General features: G+C 43.6%; 1 protein-coding gene across 3 annotated transcripts in view; it reads right to left on the bottom strand.

The window, feature by feature from the left end:
- Nucleotides 1–16,851, bottom strand: part of LOC132479835 (zinc finger protein 814-like) — a 78,028-nt gene that overhangs the window by 28,625 nt on the left and 32,552 nt on the right. The window contains exon 3 of one of the 3 annotated variants that reach the window (XR_009530580.1): nt 13,008–16,595. Coding sequence is in view for 2 of the 3 variants with exons in the window: in XM_060083471.1 (XP_059939454.1) it covers nt 13,864–16,595 (2,732 nt within the window). In the remaining variant the exon portion in view is untranslated. Of the gene's footprint in view, nt 1–12,004; nt 16,596–16,851 lie in introns of those variants that run through there. The other 2 variants (XM_060083473.1, XM_060083471.1) reach the window with 2 other exon arrangements.

The raw sequence follows: 16,851 nt of genomic DNA, 5'->3' as shown, positions 1-16,851 counted from the left end.
GCCAAAAGACACAGCTTAACAAATTTAATTTAAGAACAGAAATCATTGAGACTTCCCTGGTGGTCCAGTGGCTAAGAATCTGCCTTCCAGTGCAAAGGACGTGGGTTCGATCCCTGGTCGGGGAACTAAGATCCCACATGCCTCAAGGTAACTGAGCCCATGAGCTGCAACTACTGAGCCCACGCCCTCAACTAGAGAGCCTGAGGGCCGCAAACTACAGAGCCCGTGCGTTCTGGAGCTCACGCACCACAACTAGAGAGAGAAAACCCACACACCACAACTGGTGAGAATTCCATGTGCAGCAACTAAGACCCAATGCAGTCAAAAATAAAAATAAATAAGTATTGTAAAAAAGAACAGAAATCATACATCTGCTCTCAGGCCACAACAGAATTACAGTAGAAACCAGTAACAGAAAGATAGTTGGAAAAATTCCAAAATACTGAGAAATTAAAGAATACACTTACAAATAATACATGGATCAAAGAAGAAATCTCAAGATAAATTTTTAAGTATTTTGAAAGAAACAAACATACCACTTTTCAAAATACGTGGATGAAGTGAAAGCAGTGTTTATAGGAAAATTTATAGCATTGAATGCTTATATTAACAAAAAAGAAAAATTTTTAATCAATCATCTGTGCTTCCACCTTAAAAACTAGGAGAAAATTAAATCCAGAGGAAGAAAGAAAGAAATAATTAAAACCAATAGAGAAAAATCAACAAAGCCAAGAAAAGCTGGTTCTTTAAAATGACCAATAAAATCAAAAACATTCTATTACTGCTACTGAAGAGAATGAGGAGAGAGAACACAAATTACTAACATCAAAATGAAAGAAGAAACATCACTAGAGATACCATGGACATTATGAGGACAACAATAAAATATATGACAACAAATAAAACCATAAATTTGATAACTAGATGAAATGGATCAATTGCCTGAAAGACACAGTCTACCAAAACCCACACAAGAACAAATAGAAAATCTGAATAGGTCTACATGTATTTAAGAAATTGAATCAATAAATAATAACCTTCCAAAACAGAATGCAACTGGGTCAGATTGGTTCACTGGTCAATTCTGATGAACATTTAAGGAAGATATTATACAATTCCCTACAATCTCTTTTAGAAGACAGAAACAGAGGGAATACTTCCTAAATCATTCTAAGAGGCCAGTATTATTCTAATACCAAACCAAAGACATTACAAGAAAACTGTAAACCAATACCTCTCATGAAGACAGACGCAAAAATCCTCACAAAATATTAGGAAATTTATGGAAAAACTATACAGAAAGAATCATACACCATGACCAAGTAGGACTGATGCAAGGTATACAAGGGTGGTTTCACATTTGAAAATTAATATCATCCATGTCCTCAACAGGTTAAAAAACAGCACATGATCTCATCAATAGATAGAGAAAAAAGGATCTGACAATATCCCATACCCATTCATGATAAAAATCTCCAACATCTAGTTAATTAAAAAGAGGAAAGCTTCAACTTGTTAATCCAAATAAAATCCTATAACTATCATCATACTTACTAGAGAACACCAACAAGCTTTCTTACTAAGATGAAAAACAAGGCAAAAATGTTCCCTCTTACCACTCCTTTTTGCCTTTAGTTTGGAAGTCATAACTAATGCAATGAGATGATAAGGTTATACAGAAGGTATACTGCTTGGGAAGGAAGGAATAAAACTGTCTTCATTCTCAGATGATATGATCAGCTATGTAAAAAACCCGAAAAATAGACCAAATGAACAAAATCATGGAACCAAAAAGCAATTATACCAAGGTTTCAGGACACAAGGTTAATATACAAAAGTCAATCACTTTCCTATAAACCAGAAATGAACAAGTGAATTTGAAATTAAAAACACACTATCATGCACAATAGCACCAAAAAAGAAAAGAGAGAGAGAGAGAGAGAGAGAGAGAGAGAGAGAGAGAAAGGAAAGAAATATTTAGTTATAACTCTACCAAGACATGTACAAGATCTACGTGAGGGAAACTATAAAACTCTGATGAACAAATTCAAAGGACTAAATAAATGGAAAAATTTTGACATTCTAAAATAGGAAGACTCACTATTCTCAAGATGTCAGTTCTTCCGAAACTCATCTATAGATTCAATGCAATCAAAATCAAAATCCCAGCGAGTTATTTTGTGGATATAAATACACAAATCCTAAAGTTCATAGAGAGAGGCAAAAGTCCCAATATAGCCAACAGGATACTGCAGAAGAACAAAGCTTGCAGACTGACACTACTCAACTTCCAGACTTCGTATCTACAGTAATTAAGCCTGTTTGCTATTGTTGAAGGGATAGAAAAACTAATCAATGAACAGTACCAAGAATCCAGAAATATACCCATAGAAATATACTCAAATATTTTAAATATACTCATCTGTTAAATATACTTTAACAGATGAGCAAAGGAAATACAATGGAGAAAAAGGAAGTCTTTTAATAAACAGTACTGGAACAACTGAACATCATATACCAAAAAAAAAAAAAAAATCTAAACACAAACCTTACACCCTTCACAAAAAAATTATCTCAAAATGGATCATATACGTAAATGTTAAATACAAAAAAACTTAAAACTCAGCAAGTAAACAAAAACTCAAATACAGAATGAGCCGAACACCTTAATAGACAAGCCTCATTAAAAGAAAATGTACGTATGACAATTCAGCATATACAAAGAGGCAAAGAAATGCAAATTAAACTCAAGAGATACCATTACATACCTATAAGAATGGCCCAAGTTGGGCTTCCCTGGTGACGCAGTGGTTAAGAATCCGCCTGCCAATGCAGGGGAAATGGGTTCGAGCCCTGGTCTGGGAAGATCCCACATGCCTCGGAGCAACTAAGCCCGTGAGCCACAACTACTGGGCCCATGTGCCACAACTACTGAGGCCCGCGTACCTAGAGCCTGTGCACCGCAACAAGAGAAGCCACCACAATGAGAAGCCCATGCACTGCAACGAAGAGTAGCCCCCACTCGCCACAACTAGAGAAATCCTGCGTAAAGCAACAAAGGCCCAATGCAGCCAAAAATAAATAAATGAAATAAATTTATTAAAAAGAATGGCCCAAATCCAAACACTGACACAAATGCTGCTAAGGGTGTGGAGGAACAGGAATTTCATTCATTGCCCACTGAAATGCTTAACGGTACAGCCCACTTTGAAAGAGAGTTTGGCAGTATTCTACAAAACTAAACTCTTACACATCATACAGAAATTGTACTCCTTCGTATTATAAAAAAGGAGTTGAAAACACATCCACACAAAAACCTTCACACAGATATTCACAGTAGCTGTATTCATAACTGCCAAAACTTATAAGTAGTCAAGAATTCCTTCAGCAGATAAATGGACAATCAAGATAAATCAAGATACCGGGAACATTATTTAGAGCTGAAATGGAATGAGCTATCAAGTCATGAAAAGACATGCAAGGGAGTTCCTTCACGGTCCAGCGGTTAGCACTCGGCACTTTCACTGCCATGGCCCGGGTTCTGGAACTAAAATCCTGTAAGGCACATGGCAGGGGGTTAAAAAGAAAAGAAAAACAGAAAACTTAAATGCATGTTATTAAGTGAAGGAAACCAAGATGAAAAGGCTGCATAATGTATGACTCTAATTATATGACACTCTAGAAAAGGGAAAACATACAGACAGTAAAAAAAAAAAAGAAAAAAAAAAAAATCAGTGCTTACCAAGGAGTACAGGGGAAGAAAGGATGAACAGGTGGAGCACAAAGGACTGAAACACTGAAAACTATTGAAACCACTCTATAATGGGGAATGCGAATCATTAAACATTTATCAAAGCCCACAGAATGTACAATACCAAGAGTCAACCCTAACGTAAACTTCAGATTTTGAGTGATAATAATGTGTCAGTATAGACGCATCAATTTTAATACTTGCTTGGGGGATTCCTGAGTCAATACAATACCTACTAAATTCCCAATGACATATTCAAAAAATAGAAAAACTCTTCCAAAAATTCAAATGGACTCTCAAGGGATTCCATATAGCCAAAGCAATTATGAAAAAGAACAAAGTTGAAGGACTCACACCACCTGATTTCAAACGTTACTACAAAGCTACAGTAAGCAAAATACTATGCTACTAGCATAAAGGCATATATACACAGCAATGGAATAGAACAGGGAGTAGTCTAAAAGTAAACCCTCATATTTATGATCAAATAACTTTTGACCAAAGGACCATTACTATTCAATAAGGGCAGCCTTTTCAATAAATGGTGCTGGGAAAACTGGATACCCGCATACACAAGAATGAAGTTGGGAACTCACCTGATACCACATATAAAATTTCACTCAAAATATATCAAAAGCCTTGGGACTTCTCTGGTGGTGCAGTGGTTAACACTCCGCACTCCCAATGCAGGGGGCCCGGGTTCAATCCCTGGTCGAGGAACTAGATCCCACGTGCGTGCCACAACTAAAAGTTTGTGAGCTGCAACTAAAGAGTCCTCAAGCCACAAGTAAAGAGCCCAGCTGCCATAAATAAGAGTGCAACCAAATGAATAAATAATAAATTTTAAATATATATATATATATATATATCAAAAGCCTAAATATAAGAGCTAAAACTATAAAATTCTTAGAAAAAGCAAAGGGGAAAAGCTTCAAAATGTTCGATTCAGTTATGATTCCCTGACTATGAAAACAAAGGCACAAGCAACAAAAGAAACAATACAAAAACTGCACCTAATAAAGATGAACAATCTTTGTTGGATACCCTTAAGTTACACAACATTATGCGTCAATTATACCTCAATAAAGCTGGGGCTGGGGCGGCAGCAAAAAGAGAGACAAACTTTTGTACATCAAAGGACACTATGAACACAGTAAAAAAGCAACCACAGAATGAGAGAACATATTTCCGAATCAGGTATACAACAAGGGATTAATATCCAGAATACATGGATAATGCCTTGAACTCAACAACCGCCAAAGAACCAACTTGATTAAAAAGTGGAAAAAGGGGGCTTCCCTGGTGGCGCAGTGGTTGAGAGTCCGCCTGCCGATGCAGGGGATGCGGGTTCGTGCCCCAGTCCTGGAAGAGCCCACATGCCGCGGAGCGGCTGGGCCCGTGAGCCGTGGCCGCTGAGCCTGCGCGTCCGGAGCCTGTGCTCCGCAACGGGAGAGAGGCCCGCGTACAGAGAAAAAAAAAAAAAAAAAAAAGGAAAAAGGACCTGAATTATTCTAAAGATATACCAATAAAGACACCAATAAGCACACCATTATGGAAATGCAATCGAAATGAAAAAGATACACAAGTTCACATCCATTAGGACGGCTATTATGAAAAAAAACAAAATAACACATGCTGGTGTGAATGCAGAGAAATTGGAAACTTGGGAAAAGGTTCATGGTCTGTTTCAGTAGTGACCGAGTCAGTGGTTGTACAGTCAGGCACAAATAAATGTCAGGTTCAGGAATGAAGCAAAACTTCGGTACCGTGGATTTTGACATTCGCCTGGTCGGAGAGGGCAAGCAAGGAGAGAGCTACCCAGCTGATTGCAACACTACTGACCCTGAAGCATCACCTGCAAGACTTTGGGGCTACAGGAGTCCAGGCACTAAGGAGTAGGGAGGCACTAACCTAGCTGTAGTAACCACAGCACACAACCAAGGAATTTAATAAGGTGTGCCCAGGGTCCAGATGTGAGAAACAGAGCTGTCTTTGGGTAAGAAAAGAAAAGCCTAGGTCAGAGGATGGAGGTGGGTGTGAGGGCCTTACCCAGCATGCAGACAAGGGCAAAGTTCTCCAGCATGACATCAAGGTACAGGTGGATCTGAACCTCATCAAGCAGACACCATTCCTCCCAGGAGAAGTACACGGCCACATCCTCAAAGGTCACACTGCCCTGGTATAACAGGGACAAATAAAACCGTGAACAGTCGGGCTTCCCTGGTCGCGCAGTGGTTGAGAGTCTACCTGCCAATGCAGGGAACACGGGTTCGTGCCCCGATCCGGGAGGATCCCACGGGCCGCGGAGTGGCTGGGCCCGTGGGCCATGGCCGCTGAGCCTGCGCGTCCGGAGCCTGTGCTCCGCAACGGGAGAGGCCACAGCAGTGAGAGGCCCACGTACCACCAAAAAAAAAAAAAAAAACCATGAACAGTCTCACTCCCGAAAACCCACAATGCATCTTCCCACACATTTCCCCTACTGCCCGACCAGATGGAGACTCCTGAGACCTTGGGAGGGAAACCTCCCTCCTCTAATCTGAAGCTCCCATTGCTTCCAGAATACACAGGCAGTCATTTAAAGCAGAAATCCTGCTCTTCTGTGTTATTTCCACTAAAAAAAAAAAAGAGACCTGCACTTACCGAAACCAACTCAGCCTCGCCTTGACGCACTTGTACAACTGGTGTCGAATCCAGGAGTAACCGTACACAACGCCTTCCATCTGAGGTGGGGAATGCGACCCCCTCCATAGAAACCGGCCTCCACTCAGGACCCTGAACATGGGGTTCTCCAGGGTTCCCAAACCAAAGGGCTTCTCAAATACAGAGAATGTGTGCGTGGGGTCACAACATGTGAGGGGCTGGGACAACCTCCATTTAACGAAGGTGCTTCTCTGGCCCTTGGAATCTGTGGGAAAAGGCAGGCGATGGAGGAAACGTGACCAGGGCTGTGCTCCAGGGGCACAGGCCTTCCCTGGCCCCCTGGCGGCACCAGAACGAGGTAACCTCAGGCTGACCAGCACACGTCTCCTCTGTGCCCGAGTCCCCAGTGCTACCGCTTACCAGTTGTGACCTTGGAAAAGCCCCAACTTCCCTCTGCCTCACTGTCCTCATCACCCCCTACACTATGTTCTTCCATTGAGCAGGCTTTGGAGTATTTTTAAAACCCTAACTCAAATCATGTCCTTCCTGTGCTCAAAACTCTCCACAGGGACTTCCCTGGTGGTGCAGTGGTCGATAATTCGCCTGCCAATGCAGGGGACACACTTCAATCCCTGGTCTGGGAAGATCCCACGTGCCGCGGAGCAACTAAGCCCGTGCGCCACAACTACTGAGCCTGTGTTCTAGAGCCCGCGAGCCACAACTACTGAAGCCCACGTGCCTAGAGCCCGTGGCTCCTCAACAAGAGAAGCCACCGCAATGAGAAGCCCGCGCACCGCAAGGAAGAGTAGCCCTGGCTCGCCGCAACTAGAGAAGGCCTCCGCGCAGCAACGAAGACCCAACGCAGCAATCAATCAATCAATTAATAAATAAACGAATGAGTAAACGAATGAATAAATTCATTCATTCATTCATTTATATAAAACCAACTCTCCACCGCTCCCAGGGCCCAAAGAGAAAGGTACAACTCTCATCTACCACTCCAGGTGCAGCCTGGCCTCAAACTTTGTTCCTCCCAGAAACAGGATGGACTTCAGGTTCCGACTGTTCCTCTTTCAGTTGCGTCACAGGGCTCACCCAGACCACATTACACTGGTGGTCAGAAATAGGGACACGACACCTGAAGGCCTCACTGTCTTGCACCAGACGTAAACAGGCGCCTCTCACGCCGGCCGTTCGTACTTGGGTGGGGAAACATGCAGGGGAGAACCCGGAGCACGCAGCGTTTACCTTAGCCGGGTCCCTCAGCACGGCCGCCGCCACCGAGTCCCCAAGCGGAGGGGCCACAGCCCGGTGACCAGGTCGGACTCGGCATGGATACTCCACGCAGACCGCGGTCTCCCTAGCCCCGAGACCCGCCCCTGTGCAGTGCGCACAAGACCTCCTTCTGTGCCTTCTTGCCCCGTCAACTGACCCCCACCACCACACACCTCGACTTTCTGACGAGCTCCTCAGACGCCACAGCAATCAAAATGTCCGCCACGAAGACGGCCCTCCCCCGGAGGTTTGCCCTCCCGGAAATGCACCCTTTCAGGATTTTCATTGGATCAACGTTGCTGCCTTAACGCAAGTTATCCTGGGTAATGTAGTGCAAAGGCCTCAGGAAGCACAGGGCCCCACACCTGAATCACTTTGAAAACAGCCAAGCAACCCCCGAGGAACGCTGGGAAACGACTTCTAGGGCGAGAGTAAGGTGCGGGGTGGGGGGTAGGGGGCTCCATTCTTCTTACGGGGGCGGGGAAACTTTCCGGTGAGTGTTGAGCATTTAAGGCTCTATAATGCTACTGATTGCTGAAGTGTTTGGATGTTATCTCAGACTCCACGAAGCCAACCCAAGTTGCTATCCACTGGTAACAGGAAGCAAATAAACATTATCCTATTGCTCTTGAAACGCATGCGGTCTGAAGCGTTAGTCACCTTGTAAGCTTTATCAAGGGACAAGAGAAAAGTAAGACAGGACCCTGACCAGGAATATGGAAAGGAGATATTGGGCAGCCCTGAAGCAGCTGGACAAGAGGGAGAGCGCTGGTTCTGGTCACGTCAGAAATGGCTCTCCAGTCTGCATAGTCAATGACTGTGCACAGCTCAGCAAGAGATGGATGATCAGGCCACCCACCATGGCTGTCCTCTTGCTCTGTACATCCCCTGGTCCAGCAGTCTGATTCACCTGCACCCTACTCACATGGCTGACCTTCCGTCTTAAACATAAAGCCTAATCAGCAAACACCTGGGTACGTGCCCAGGCCTCAGCTAGTGATTAATCTTTAGATCAGAAACTCTCCACTTTGTGTTATCAGAGGGGATGTGAGGAGCATGCTCTCTGCTGCTTTCCTTGATAACCAATGCGCCAGCACGATGTCAATTCCCGCTAAAGCTGGTAACCTCCTTCTCCAGAAGCTAAAACTGCTGAAACATCCTGCCTGCTGCCTGCCTACCAAGATGGGGTGTCTCTCCAGGACCTTGCTTTGGATGACTTAGATCCAATATCCATTAAAACATTGATGTCTCGGTCACTCATTTAGCAATACATCTTGCACCTGACAGCTCCTTAGGAAGACCACTTGTCTACTTACAAACGGCCCCCTTCCTTCAGGGCCTGCATTATTGTCTCTTGTCTATATACACCAGAGTCTGGCTCTGAGCAACCAAAGGGCCCTCATTCGCTGCAGGGTCCCTCCTTCAAGGCACAGAAACTGTATGCAGATGCCCAGGGGTCCATCTCTGCTGGTCAGGCCCCATTTCTACCTCCTCAGCCTCAGGACAAAGATCAGTTCCTGTGGCTGACTGAGCGAGGACTGGGGGGGGGGGGGGGGGGGTGTCCTGAGGCCAGCGCCAAGGATGCTTCCTGTCCTGGGAGACTGTCTTAAGGCTGTCCAGGCGGGAGTATGGAAGTGATGGCTCCGAGGCTGAAACCCCACATCGGGACCCCTTAGGGCAGGGGCATCCCGGAGTGGACCAAGACCCTCGAGCGTGGACCCAGGGGCCACAAAGCTTCTTTTATTTCTTCCTCATCAAAGCGCACGTGGCCTCTGGGCCCTGAAGGAGGATTCAGCCAGGAGGAGGGGGATTGGTCACTGCCACTCAGGGGTGCACTTCTGTGAGGGAGCCGGGCCATGGCAGTGAAAAAAAAAAGGACTCAGCCTTTGGGCAAACATTCTGGATTTCGTATCTTGGGCCAAGCCTGAGGGAGCATGGGGGTCACAGCCTGTGGGACCAGGGAGGAATCCCAGCCCAGGGGTCTTTCGTATGGCCCACCTTTGTGTGGTGCCACCATCTCCAGGTTTCCCCTGTGTCCCCAGGCCACCCTGCCCTCCTCTGGGAGTCTGTGGTTCCCCTATCCCCCACCCTGGAGACCACCTAGCTCTCTTCCTTTATCACTGACTCCTCTGATAGCTTACCTCAGATCACACGTGGTGCCCCTGGACTTGGTGCACATGGGTCCGCAAAGGAAAAGGCCTCAACAGGTTCCCTCTAGGACACGGGAGCAAGAAGAGACACCAGCCGTTGTGGGGCGCCCATAGGACCCTCCACCCTGCACACCTGGGCCTGACTCCTTCTGAGAAACCCCAGCAAGAACTGGCATGAACTCAGTAACCCAGGAACCCCCAGCGTCTTCCCAATTCGTGCTGTCTGGAAAAGCAGCCCCCAGATGTGGCGAAATCCATGAAGGTAATAGCTGCTGGAGACCAACAATCAACAATTACAGAATGGGACAGATGACAATCACTTGGACTAGAGGGCGGAAGGTTAGGACCCCTTACCAGGGAACTGGTTGTGGTTCTGCATCTCCTGTAAGAATAAACCCACAGGGGGACCTGCTGTGCTACTAAGGAGGTGGGGCAGGGGAGCGGAGTCATTCCCTATTTCCTTTTGATCTTGACAGGTTCAGAGTAAAGTACATCAAAATAGCGCACCTTGGCATACAGAATATCTTAAGCTCAAAAAGATTAAGAAAACCACAGAAGGAGAAAGGTCAATATGACCTCCCCCCACTGCTTTAGAGAAAACTGCCAACCGAGATTTCTATATACAGCAAATATGTCCTTCAAGAATGGATGAAACAAAACGATTTGAAATGAGAAAATTAATGCACAATTAACCCGGAAAAATCAACATTAAAAGTTCTATTCAAGGACAATGAACAATGGATTGTAATTCCAGTTGAAAGATCAGTGATGACAAAAGGAATGATAACTGAAGAGAGAAATGCATGTGTTGATTGACATACATGTCACTAATTGTGTAAAGCATGAGTAATATTTCCTTACAGATTTAGAATGACAGAATCCCTATGCATACCTTGAAAAACATATATTCCTATGGGAAAAATTAATGTTTTAAACCCCTTGTAATATGCAGAACAAAGAAAAAAATGTATTTATAACTCTGTGCTCTAATGTGTTAAATAAGTGATTTGGGGCTTAAACAATAAATAGAATAAAGGTATATATTTTCAAAGCTAGAAGTAAAGAAAATTGAATTACAAATAACTAATAAATAGAGGATTAAAAAATTTTTTAAAGCCAAGATAAAGAACAAGGGGCAGGGAAAGAAATCCACAAAATAAAAGGATATATTTCAACCCAAATATATCAACAATTACATTAAATGGCTTGAAATAAACATTCAAAGTAGCTGTCAGTACTTTTGGATGGCCCTAAACTTCCTTAGCAAGGGATTTAATTTTCATCAAGTGAAGTTTGAGGGCAATTTTTTAATTTCTATTCAAAGAATAACTAATGTTCCCTGGCAGGCTCAAACACATACAGCTACAGATGCTACAGATACACACCACCACCACACAAGTCTTCCTATCCAGCCTCATCTAACCCTGGCAGGCCCAAGGAAAGCAAGGCCACATAAAACTCATCTACCCAAATAACTGTCAGGGAGCAGTCCTGCCTATTTTATGTCCCAGGCATCGGAAACTCTGGCTGCAGTTACTCAACATAGCTGACAGCTGATCCAGAAATCTAACAAAACAAGCTAAGCCTCAGGCCCACAACTGCAACGACTCGCTCTTGAGGACTGAAGGGAAAAAAAATCATTCTCTGGGACTCACCCCATCATCTCAATTACGCACACGTCCTACCAACTCTGCCTCCTAATGTGACCCAGGTCGTCCTGTCCTCACCATCTCCAATGCCACCATCCTGGGCCGGTCCATCATCAAAGGGCTCCCAACTACACAAAGGCGTCTGTCCTCTCTCCTACAGCAGTTCTTCCCTCCTAAGTTCACTCTCCATACAGAAGCCAGAGACATTTAGAAACAAACAGATGATCACACCATCTTGCTACACCCCTTCTTCAGCCTCCCAGTGTAGTAGGAACAAAATCCAAAGGATATCACCATAAAGAAGTGATCAAAGGAAACATTGCCAATACTGGGAAAACAGACATCATGTTTCCTGATTTGGTACACTGAAAAAGACAAGGCAGCACTTTTGTATTATCTTGAATGGGAGCAACACAGCAACAATAAAAACAATAAACCACATAATCTGAATCTATTTATAAGAATACCTTACTATATACCAAGTGAGGGAAATTTTACAAAATAATTGTCATGTATTGTATAAAAAATACCAAGGGAAAACAACTTGAAGGAAATCAGATTGTGTCAGAATGGACATTAAAGGGAGATGAGAAATAAATGTAATTTGTGCAACTTTATATGGTTCTGGACTGAAAAGACTAGATATAAAGGACATAAATAGGATGCTTCAGATCAGTAGGATGGCAGTTCTCTGCATTACACTGGTATTCCCTAATATGCCAGAAGTCCTCTCTAATAAAGAAAATGAACATATAACAATTGGAAAAGAGGAAAGCACGCTGTCCTTTCTTAACACAGTATTTCCACAACTGTCCACCTTCACTAAAGTCCTACTCTGGATACTCTATTTACTCTTTCAACCCATCCCAAACCCCCGTTTTTCCTCAACTGTAACTTGCTCTTTTTGTCCCTTTTCATAGGAGCATCTCATTCTAATATTGCATGAAATCTAATTACCTAGGTGCAGTTTCCATCAATATTGCTTCCATAAGGACTGACTCCTTTTTATGTCTTGGACATGAATATATCCCAATTACTAGAATATGCCTTACTCACAAGACTGCTGCTATATTTCTTGAGACACTGAACACATATGACAACAGACGTGTGTTCTTCCTTTGCCTCACTTCGGATAGTTTTTCTAACTCCATTATGTCTTGTCCGTTTCACAATTGCTTTGCGTAGTATTGTCATTCTAACAATCTTACTTCTTCCAATGCAAGAGCACAAGATATCTTTCCATTTCTTTATCTCCAATCTTCTTCATCGTTTTATAGTTTTCTGAATATATGTCTTTCAAGCCCTCAGTTAATTTGCTACTAGGTATTTTATTCTTTCTGATGCGAACTGAAGCAATTTTTTTTTTTTACCTTTTCTGATGGTTCATTATTAGTGTACAGAAATTCAACAGATGTCTGTATATTTGTACTATATCCTATAGCTTTGCTGAATTCGTTAATTAGTTCTAAGAGTTTTGAGGTGGACACTAGGGTTTTCTATATAAAGTATCATGTTATCTGAAAATACTGTTTTACCTCTTACCTTCCAATTTGGATGCTTTTCCTTGTCTGATTGCTGGGGCTAGGACTTCCAATACTATGTGAAATGGAAGTGGTGGGAGTGGGCATCCTCTTCTTCCTGAATTTAGGGGAAAGCCTTTCGGCTTTCCACCAGTATGATGTTTGCTGTGGTTTTGTCATAAATGGCCTCTATTGAGATATGTTCCCTCTATACCCACCTGGATGGGTTTTCATCATGAATGGATGCTGAATTTTGTCAAATGCTTCTTCTGTCTACTGAGATGCTCATGTTATTTTTCATCCTTCCTTCTGTTAATGTGGTGTTCTATATTGATTAGTTTTCTCTGTCCTGGGACTGGGTCACATCCACATCCCAAGGCTGAGTCTGTTCCTTGAATTTGGCTGCCAAACATCCACTGCAAACCTGTGGCATGGAGTTAGCAGGACCAGATCATTATCGGGTACATAAGTCGGATCCTTCATAGGAAAGCCATCAATATTTGTTCCCAGTGAAACAACAGTCCTGTCAAGTCACATGTGGGGAGGAGGGGGTGTCCTGAGCAGGCCTCTTTGTGTCTGTGTGGGGGTGATAAGAGGGTGTCCGAATGGACAAAGTGTTCTTTGAGTCCCCAAAACAGGGTAGGGAGTGAAAGAGGAGCGCTGTGACCAGGCTCCTCATGGCCTGAACCAGTCAACCTAGCACTGTATCCTAAATCCCTGTCCATTGCTAAAAATTCACAAGCAGATGACACCCCTTCTCACCCTGAGTTTCCTCTCTAGAAATGGTCCATCTGTTGCATGATGACTGCACCTGTTCCCCCCATTCTGTTACCATGTCAAACTCCTCCAAACCCCAGTGGCGTCCTTATTGGCTGCATTCATAGGGTATTTTCTCCACGGTGGACTCTCTGATGATGAATTAAGCTGCACTTTTGGATAAAAGATTTACCACATTCTTTGCACTCATGAGGCCTTTCTCCAGTATGGATTTTCCTATGGGTACTGAGGATTTGTCTTTGGCTAAAAGATTTTCCACATTCACTGCACTCATAAGGCCTTTCTCCAGTATGAACACTCTGATGATTTCGGAGGCCAGACCTAGAAGTAAAAGATTTCCTACATTCCTTACACTCATAAGGCCTTTCTCCTGTGTGAACTCTCTGATGATTTTGGAGGCCAGATCTTGCAGTAAAAGATTTCCCACATTCCTTACACTCATAAGGCCTTTCTCCCGTGTGAATTCTCTGATGATTTTGGAGGCCAGCTCTCGCAGTAAAAGATTTCCCACATTCATTACACTCATAAGGCCTTTCTCCTGTGTGAACTCTCTGATGTTTAATAAGGCCAGAAATAACAATAAACAATTTCCCACATTCACTGCACTCATAAGGTCTTTCTCCAGTATGAACTCTCTGATGATTTCGGAGGCCAGACCTAGCAGTAAACGATTTCCCACATTGGCTGCACTCATAAGGCCTTTCTCCTGTGTGAACTCTCTGGTGTATAAGAAGTTGACATCTATGAATAAAGGACTTCCCACATTCACTGCACACATAAGGCCTTTCTCCTGTGTGAACTCTCTGGTGTATAAGAAGTTGACATCTATGAATAAAAGATTTCCCACATTCACTGCACACATAAGGCCTTTCTCCTGTGTGAACTCTCTGGTGTATAAGAAGTTGACATCTGTGGATAAAGGATTTCCCACATTGGCTGCACTCATAAGGCCTTTCTCCAGTATGAATTCTCTGATGATTTTGGAGGCCAGACCTAGCGGTAAAAGATTTCCCACATTGATTACACTCATAAGGCCTTTCTCCTGTGTGAACTCTCTGGTGTATAAGAAGTTGACATCTATGAATAAAGGATTTCCCACATTCACTGCACTCATAAGGCCTTTCTCCCGTGTGAACTCTCTGGTGTATAAGAAGGTGACATCTATGAATAAAAGATTTCCCACATTCACTGCACTCATAAGGCCTCTCTCCTGTGTGAACTCTCTGATGATTTTGGAGGGCAGACCTAGCTGTAAATGATTTCCCACATTCATTGCACTCATAAGGCCTTTCTCCTGTGTGAACTCTCTGGTGTATAAGAAGTTGACATCTATGAATAAAGGATTTCCCACATTGGCTGCATTCATAAGGTCTTTCTCCAGTATGAATTCTCTGATGATTTTGGAGGCCAGACCTAGCTGTAAAAGATTTCCCACATTGGTTGCACTCATAAGGTCTTTCTCCTGTGTGAACTCTCTGGTGTATAAGAAGTTGACATCTATGGATAAAGGATTTCCCACATTGGCTGCACTCATAAGGCCTCTCTCCAGTATGAATTCTCTGATGATTTTGGAGGGCAGACCTAGCTGTAAAAGATTTCCCACATTCACTGCACTCGTAAGGTCTTTCTCCTGTGTGAACTCTCTGGTGTATAAGAAGTTGACATCTATGGATAAAGGATTTCTCACATTGGCTGCACTCATAAGGCCTTTCTCCAGTATGAATTCTCTGATGATTTTGCAGAACAGACCTAACTGTAAAAGATTTCCCACATTCACTGCACTCATAAGGCCTTTCTCCTGTGTGAACTCTCTGGTGTATAAGAAGTTGACATCTATGAATAAAGGATTTCCCACATTCACTGCACTCATAAGGCCTTTCTCCTGTGTGAACTCTCTGGTGCATAAAAAGTTGACATCTATGGATAAAGGATTTCCCACATTCACTGCACTCATAAGGCCTTTCTCCAGTATGAACTCTCTTATGTTGAAGGAAATTGGACTTTTTGCTAAAAGATTTTCCACATTCACTGCATTCATAATGCTTTTCTCCAGTGTGAACTCTCTGATGTTGAATGAAGCTGGACCTTTGGAGAAAAGATTTAGCACATTTCTTGCATGCATAAGGCTTTTCTCCGGTATGGATCTTCCTATGCACACTGAGGTGGTGGCTTCGGCTAAAGGATTTTCCGCATTCGCTGCATTCATAAGGCTTTTCTCCAGCGTGAACTCTCTGGTGTTGCATAAGATTACAACTTTGGGTGCATGCTTTCCCATATTTGCTGCACTCACAAAACGCTTCACTAGTGACGACTCTCTCACACATATCTGTGTGGCTGGAGGCTTTCCTGCCTTCTCCCCAGCTCCGATGAATTGTTCCACTGTGAAAAACAGCTTCACACTCGTGACTGTTGTTCCGTTCCTTCCTGATATTAGTGGCCTGTTGCTGAAGTCCCATGTTGGCTGCTAATTTCTTCCCAATTTCACTGTAAACAGAGAGATTCCCTGATGCGTAGACTGTAAAGCTCTTCAAAAATGCAAGTCTCCTCACATCACATCGGAAGGGTTTCTCTCTAATGTGCTGCTTCCGGTGCTGTTGAAGGTTTACAGTGAAATAGAACTGTTTCCCACATGCCCCACATGTGTATGCTTTCTGGCCCCTATTTGTTCCCCGCTCTTCAGCCAAGTGCAAAATGTCTCTCAAGACTGGGACGCACATGTTACAGGGCTGGGCCTTCTCAGATGAACCTGCCCTGGGGGTCCTAATCTGTGATACTCCCTCCACACATATGTTCTCTTCAGAAGGTGTCTCTTCATCGACTCCACGCCAAGAACCTGAAAACAAAGACGTGATGGTGAAATTCATGTTGACGCTGTTGGACGGGGGTGACACCATCACAACTGTATGTCTGACACATGAAAGAACCAATCCACGGGACTGTGTTCAGTAAATGGAATTGGGGTCAAATTGAGGATGCAGCTGTTCTGCATTATTGGGACTTAAGGTCACAGAATTGAGGAGGCCTCACCAAGGACAGGACACAAGGACTGGATGTGGCCCAAGGGTGAAAGGTATGTTCTACAGTTCACT

Source organism: Mesoplodon densirostris, chromosome 19 (assembly GCF_025265405.1).
Source record: "Mesoplodon densirostris isolate mMesDen1 chromosome 19, mMesDen1 primary haplotype, whole genome shotgun sequence".
Classification (NCBI taxonomy): Eukaryota; Metazoa; Chordata; class Mammalia; order Artiodactyla; family Ziphiidae; genus Mesoplodon; species Mesoplodon densirostris.
Note: the sequence above shows the minus strand (reverse complement) of the source record. Positions and strands in the feature narration are given on the sequence as shown.